The 7001-nt window shown below is 45.8% G+C and overlaps 1 protein-coding gene across 2 annotated transcripts in view; it reads right to left on the bottom strand.

Moving 5' to 3' along the window:
• Positions 1-2927: 2927 nt before the first annotated feature.
• LOC311040727 (uncharacterized protein) overlaps positions 2928-7001 on the bottom strand; it is a 21129-nt gene continuing 17055 nt past the window's right edge. For both annotated transcript variants that reach the window (XM_084051078.1, XM_084051079.1), the window contains exons 4-5: positions 5895-6288; positions 2928-3835 (exon numbers count right to left, since the gene is read on the bottom strand). In XM_084051078.1, coding sequence (XP_083907204.1) covers positions 3524-3835; positions 5895-6288 — 706 coding nt within the window. In that variant the 3' untranslated portion in view covers positions 2928-3523. The remainder of the gene's footprint in view (positions 3836-5894; positions 6289-7001) is intronic.

The following is a 7001-nucleotide window of genomic DNA, read 5'->3' as shown; positions in this document are numbered from 1 at the left end:
CGGGCTGAAACCCCTTATCTCCATAATCTAACTTTTTCTTTCTTATACATACTAAAGCAGTGGTTTTCAGCCCTTTTCATGCCAAGGACCCCTAAATTGATATACATTTGGCCGGCGTGGACCCCATCTGAAATGTTTTGTGCCAGGTACCCCCCCCCCACCCCCCAGAAGCAAAGATCTGAGTTAAAAATGTTCGCTTTAAAAATATATATATATTCAAAGATATGCACACATTTTCAATATTTAAAAAAAATAGCAGATCTACAAGCTCATAGCGCGGTTGTAGAGCTGCTATTTTTGAATAGCCAAAGCTAAGTGGTTAAAATGATTGTGATCCCCGGACCACTGGTTGAGAAAACCACTGTAGCCTACTACAGCATCAAACACAACAGCATCAAAAATAGAAGATCCACAAGCTCGAAACGCGGCTCGATGCAACAAACTCTGAGCTTGTCCATCTGTGCTTTTGCTATTTCTTTTTTTTCCCAAAATAGCATTTTTTTTTGTGCCAAATGTTCACCTATTGTGACCATATGCTCAGAATAGGAACGCTAGGGTTCCCCCCAAATGTGGGATAAAAAACAAGTCAAATTACATAATATTTCATCAGCTATTCAGATCTATGTACAGTGTGGTAAGATTGTCACAAGCAGAACAGAACCATCAGAATCAGGACCATTTAAAAAATAGGAAAATAAAATAAAATATACATTTTTCACCAGCAGTAGAAAAGAGTATAACATTTGTTTACACACAAAAAAATAAACATGCAAATGCAGTATGTGAAACATTAGTAGAAAACGCATAATATATCATTAGACAGAATAGAATTTGAAATTAGCACCACCCGCTGGTGGACAAATAAATTACAGAGCAAATTAAAATAAGAGTGTGGTAAGAAAAAAGAGAAGAAAAAATCAATTCAAGGTATCAAAAAAAAGCCTGTAGTATTTACAAGCACAGCTTAGTAAAACAAATTACAATCTCTTAAATATACAAATATCATCACACTCACTATCATAATAGTTTAAAAAAGCCCCCCAAAAAATCATGTTAAAGATTTACAATCATCTGATGTGCAGTCGCCTGCATCATTCTACGTTACGTACACATTGGTCAAGGACAGGGTGTGTTGTGAAGATAGATACCCGCTGCCTGAAATATCATCATAAAAAGAAATAGGGCCTCTTCCTTACTTCCTTCACAGGTGTTACCGACGATGATACTAATGAAGGCTCTGTTCCATTTAGTGTAGCGCAGTCCCACTGAGCCATAGTCGGCTATTAGACCTCCGTCTAAAACCGGGTTATAATTGGTCTAACAGTGAAAGTTTTTAGCGGTCTAGGCTTAGCCTAGACGTTGATTAGCTGTTTTTTAAGCGTCTGTATATAGACGTCTATATTATAGACGTCACGTCAACAGCTATAATATAGACGGTCTATAAATAGACGCTTAAAAGAAAACAGCTAATCAACGTCTAGGCTAAGCCTAGACGTCTAAAAAACTTTCACTGTTAGACCAGTTATAACCCCGTTTTAGCCTAGCCCTTAGACGTATTGTAGACGTCTAATAGCCCGAATGCTCAGTGGGGTGGTTCTCAAACTTTTTATTTTCAAAGGACCCCCGATAACTCTGAGAGTGTACAAATGGAACCAAATGGACCCTTACGGGTCCATTTGGTTCCATTTTGTACACTCTCAGAGTTACACGCCCGTAAGTAAGGGCCCGGGGCCATTTGAAACCCGCCTCAAAGAGCCCACGAGGGTCCCTGGACCACACTTTGAGACCCACTGGTGTAGCAGAGTGCTTCCAGTGAGCCAACACCCTGACTCTGTCTGACCAGAATGGAACGGAGCCTTCATTGCGAACGCGGAAGGAGGCGCGGCGAAGCCGCGTCTCCGCCCAAGTGGAGCCTACTATGTAACTCGGCTAGGCTTGTGTGTCTGTCTGTGTGCAGTATGTGTGCAGCCGCGCCCCCATGTCACTCACGCTCTCATTGGCTCGCGCCCCCATGTGACTCAAAACTCCGTGACTGAAATATAGCAGCTGCACTACCTGTGTGCAGCCGCTAGAGTGCGCCAGAGTTCACTACTACAGTGTGGCTGAAATATAGACCCCTTAACAGACGACGTCATACTGGCTGCGTGCAGCCAGTATGCGCGCAACGAAACCCATTATATCAGGTCTCGTTAGGACGCGTCTCACTAGCCAACACACACAAGAGGGGGTTGGGGTGTGCTGAAACCAGTGCACCCCGAAACAGGTTGGGAATTGATTGCGTGAAACAATCACCTGTGCGTCCAGGCTCAATGTTAGTAAACAAATAATTGGTCTATAGAACTGCGTTCGCTTCCAGCGTTCGCGCGTCTTACTTGTTAGTATCATTGGTAAAAAGGGAGTAAGGAAAGAGACTCAATTTCTTTCCCAACATGGCTGCCTATATATATCGTGGCGTTTTTAGCCAATGGCTGAATCTTCCTGAGATCATTGCAAAAAAAAAGCTCCCGACAGGTTGAAGGAAGTGAGTCACCCTCTCAATGCGTGGGCGACAGTAAACAGTAACGTCATGTGACGCCGAGACAGCTCAGAACAGAAGTGCACGTGAAAAAAATCATTCATTCCACCTTAAAAAACCCTCGACTGATCTGTTTCTGTTATAACTTCAACGGTATATCGCTCATCATACATATAGGCTGTATTTTTAAGGCACTAGGAATTAAAGTAGGAAGTTTAAAAAAAAAAGAAAGTAGATAGAAAATTATTTCTGGGACATATATTTACTTATTAGTTAAGACAATTAAAGTTCATCATTTTTTGGAACCGATTTTAAGCCCCCCCCCCCCCCCCCCCCCACAGTGATTCAACTTAAACAGGCTCAGTTCCAGGGGGGGGGGGGCGCTATCTCCCCCCCCCCCCGTTTCCCTTGGACCCTCGCAGTATTATTTCTTCTACAGCTTCTTAATTCATTCCGTGGTACGACGGGAGTCGCTCGGCGACAACAGCAAGAAGAGCAGATCTATAGGCTGTACGGCGCGTCGCGCCGCAACGCGCCGTAGAGCTCACAGATCAGCCTCTTGTCGCCATGACGCTTATTACACGGCTTCTTTAACCCATTGAGACCTGAAGCCGATTCTACACGTCTCCTAAATCTCAACAGTATTCTGAAAAACGTATGTTTCTATATCAGTGGTGCTCAATCTTTTTCATGTCAAGGACCCCTAAAGTTATATGTATTTGGCCGTGGACCCCCATCAAAATATGTTGTTCCAGGGACCCCCCCCAGAAGCAAAGATTTGAGTTAAAAATGCTTTAAAAATATATATATTCACAGATTTGCACACATTTTCACGATTTTTTCAAAAATAGCAGATAGCGCGGCACTCTGTGCCGTGCTACGAGCTTGTAGATCTGCTATTTTTGAATAGCCCAAAGTGTAAAATAATGCTTTTTAGCTCAAATCTAAAAAATGACACAGTTCCAGGTCTTAATGGGTTAAAGAAAAACAAACAAAAACAAGACTTTTTTAACCCTTCACCACGCCGCAGGGCTGGAAGGCGGCGTGCGGCAGGTAATACTGTACGTTGGGGGGCGGCGGCATGATGTAATGGACGAAGACGGGCGGGGGAGGGGGAGGGGGCGGCGGGCCGCACAGCGCGGTGAAGAAGACGGGGGGGGGAGGAGGGTGGTGAGGATGATGATGATGATGAGGGTGAGGAGGGGGCGGCGGAGGGGACTTCTTCTTGTACACCTCGTGGTGCACGCTGGCCTGGACGCTGCGGGTCCACGCCGTGGCCGGGTGGTAGAAGTACTGCAGGCCCGGGGGAGGGGGCGGCATCTGTTCACACACACACACACACACACACACATATACACACACACACACACACACACACACACACACACACACACATGGGAGGAAGTCAGGTGGTTAACAAGAGTGGCTATGAGGGATGCTGATAAAAAAGATAATCATAACCGTTAACACATTAACCGCCAAGAACGTAGTCCTACGGTCCGTTAAATCCAACTGTTAACCGCCAAGACCGTAGTGCTACGGTCCGGGTGCTTTTTCCTTTTTTTTCGATTTTTTTTTTTTTTTCAATTTTCTAGGGGCACCATTTTCAGTGTAACACCACCGAAAGTCGACCGGAAGTGCGGTCCCGTTTTTTTTTTCCCGTCGGCCTCCATTCTAAGGACACACACTAAAACCCTTGTAAAACCTGTGTAGTTTTTTCTCCTCGCATTTCCCATGTTAACATAGACGGTCAGAACTCAAACATGGCGGCTCCGTTTGACACGCGGTCTGGACTAATCGACGCAGGGACATGTGCACGTTGTTTACAAACAGTCCATCGCGCAATCTAAAGGATCTTAACGGGGCCTATGGCGACTTGAAAAAAACAAAAAACAACAATAAAGCCTTGGCACTGGTGAGTACATTATGAGATTAGCCCTTGGCGGTGGATGTGTTAATCACAACTCGCTTGGGAAGGATTTGACGAAACGGCAAAAGTTTGACGTCTGGTGGGGGGGGGGGGGTTATCCGTGACGGCACATGTTGACTGGGGGGGGCGGGGGGGGGTATGAGTTACGATTCTGTCCCTACCAGGACGTAACTCGAACGACTCGCTCGCCTAGCGGCTAGCTCGCCGGTGCTCATGTGGCTCAAGTCCGCTTTATAGATGGCTCCGCCTCTGTCGTTTTAACAGTTTTTTTAGCGGACCTGTCATGGATTTGTTTTACACGCCTTGGGTTTGAGAACGGCACTTCCGCATTCCAGGAGTGCGGAAGTGACCGGGGGGCGGCGACGTCACATGATGCGAAGGCCCCGTTTGCCGTTTGGTCACGTTTGTCCCAAGAAGTCACTATGGGCCGTTTTGGGAGCGATGGTGTGATGGGGAAAATGAGGTAAATCCGGTGAAATGTAATATGGTAAATGGTAAATGGTGCATTTATACAGCGCTTTTATCCAAAGCGCTTTACATAGATTGTGCATTACATTTCACACATTCACACCAGAGGAGGAAACCATGCAAGGCACCAACCTGCTCATCGGGAGCAATTAGGGGTTCAGCGTCTCGCTCGAGGACACTTCAACACTAAAGGTCCTTACATACCGGCGAATATAGCGAATATACGCAAAATTCGGACTCGTTCCGAATAATTAAAAGACGCTTTTTCGCTTCGCTTTTTCGCTCCATGTACGGAGCCATTGACTTTATAAGGTTTTTAAAAAAAACGCATCATTCGCACGAAAAAATCGCCCCGGTGTGTAACAACCTTTACTATGGGGGAGCCCGGGATCGAACTGGGAACCTAACGGTTGCCATCCGGCCGCTCTACCCCCGAGCAGTGGCGGTACGGTTTAAGTGGGTTTAAGTGCTTAAAAGCAGCTCTTACCACATTGACATTGGGGCAGTATTTAGGTCTGCTACAGTGGTTTTCAACCAGTGGTCCGGGTACCACCAGTGGTCCATGAGGGAGCACCAGGGGGGTCCCCAGCAAAATGAGTTAATATAGCGTCACAATCATTTTAACCGCTTAGCTTTGGCTATTCAAAAATAGCAGATATACAAGCACCGAGTGCCGCGCTATGAGCTTGTAGATCTGCTATTTTTTTTAAAACCTTGAAAAAGGGTGCATATCTTTGAATATTTATATTTTTTTAAAGCGAAAATTAACTGATATCTTTGCTTCTGGGGGTCCCCTGGCACAAAACATTTTCAAATGGTGGTCCGCGGCCAAATGTATATCAATTTAGGGGTCCTTGGCATGAAAAGGGTTGAAAACCACTGGTCTACTATATTAAAAGCTCTTGCCACATGGGAGGTCTATTTGGGTTTACTGTGTTATCAACTACACAGTAAAACTACTACTGTGTTGAAAGCTCTTACCACATTGACGTTGGGGGTGTATTTGGGTCTAACGGGCGTGGCTACTTTGTGCGCCTCTCGGGGTCTGGGCACCATGGCGATGACGTAGGTCTCGCCTTCCTCCTTCCTCTCCTTCTTGTCCTCCTCCTCCTCCACCGTCTCCTGCTTCTTCTTCTTCTTCTTGTCGTTCTTGGCTCCTCCTTTCTCTCCGTCCTTGGCTCCTCCCTCTTCCTCCGTGTCGCTGGACAGGGCGGAGCCGCAGTCGGAGGAGGAGGCGGAGTGATAGTCTGAGGTGTCCAGGTTCACCGACTCCTCATTGGAGGAGGAGGAGGAGGAGGTGGAGTCCTCTTCCTCTTCCTTCTCCTCCTCCTCTTTGAAGCGAGCCACGGTGAACGCCCTGCAGTTCTCTCCTGACCTGAGGAGCAGAAGGAGGCGTTTCATTACTATTCAGTAGCAGTGGTGGAAAGTAACCAAGTACATTTACTCAAGTACTGTACTTAAGTACAATGTTGAGTTATTTGTACTTTGCTTGAGCATTTCCAATTTCCAATACTTTTACTTGTAAAAGTATTGGATGTTTTTACTTACAAAACATACATTACACACTTCAGCCCTACATACATTTCGGCCATTTGAAAATAGCAGATCTACAATCTCACAATGCGTCGCAATCCTTTTTCAGCCCGTGACCCCCCAAAAATGATCATATTTCAACTGGGGACCCTCCAAAATAATCACATTTGAACTGGGGACCCCCCTCCCACCACCCTGACAAGCACTTGTAATTGCAGGAGTTGAGGCGTCTCATTTTGTTTGACTCTGCTCCTCAGATGAATGTTGTGAAAATAGCCGATCTACAAGCTCACAACACTCACTCGCAACGCAAAGCGTTGACTCTTTCTTATATTATTTTGACAATTTGGCCAATGTTTGACCAGTTTTTGTAGTATAGTTTGATGATTACTTTTAACACTGTAATGGCATTTTTTGGGGGGAGGCATTAAAAATGTCTTAAAAGTCCTGGGGCTGAGACAATGACATGGACCCTCTCAGCACAGCAGCAAAAGGCCCTGGTGCGTGTGTGCGTGTGTGCGTGTGTGCGTGTGTGCGTGTGTGTGCGTGTGTGTG

The sequence above is a fragment of the Gymnoscopelus microlampas genome (genome assembly GCF_963454915.1).
Source record: "Gymnoscopelus microlampas genome assembly, chromosome: 3".
NCBI lineage: Eukaryota > Metazoa > Chordata > Actinopteri > Myctophiformes > Myctophidae > Gymnoscopelus > Gymnoscopelus microlampas.
Note: the sequence above shows the minus strand (reverse complement) of the source record. Positions and strands in the feature narration are given on the sequence as shown.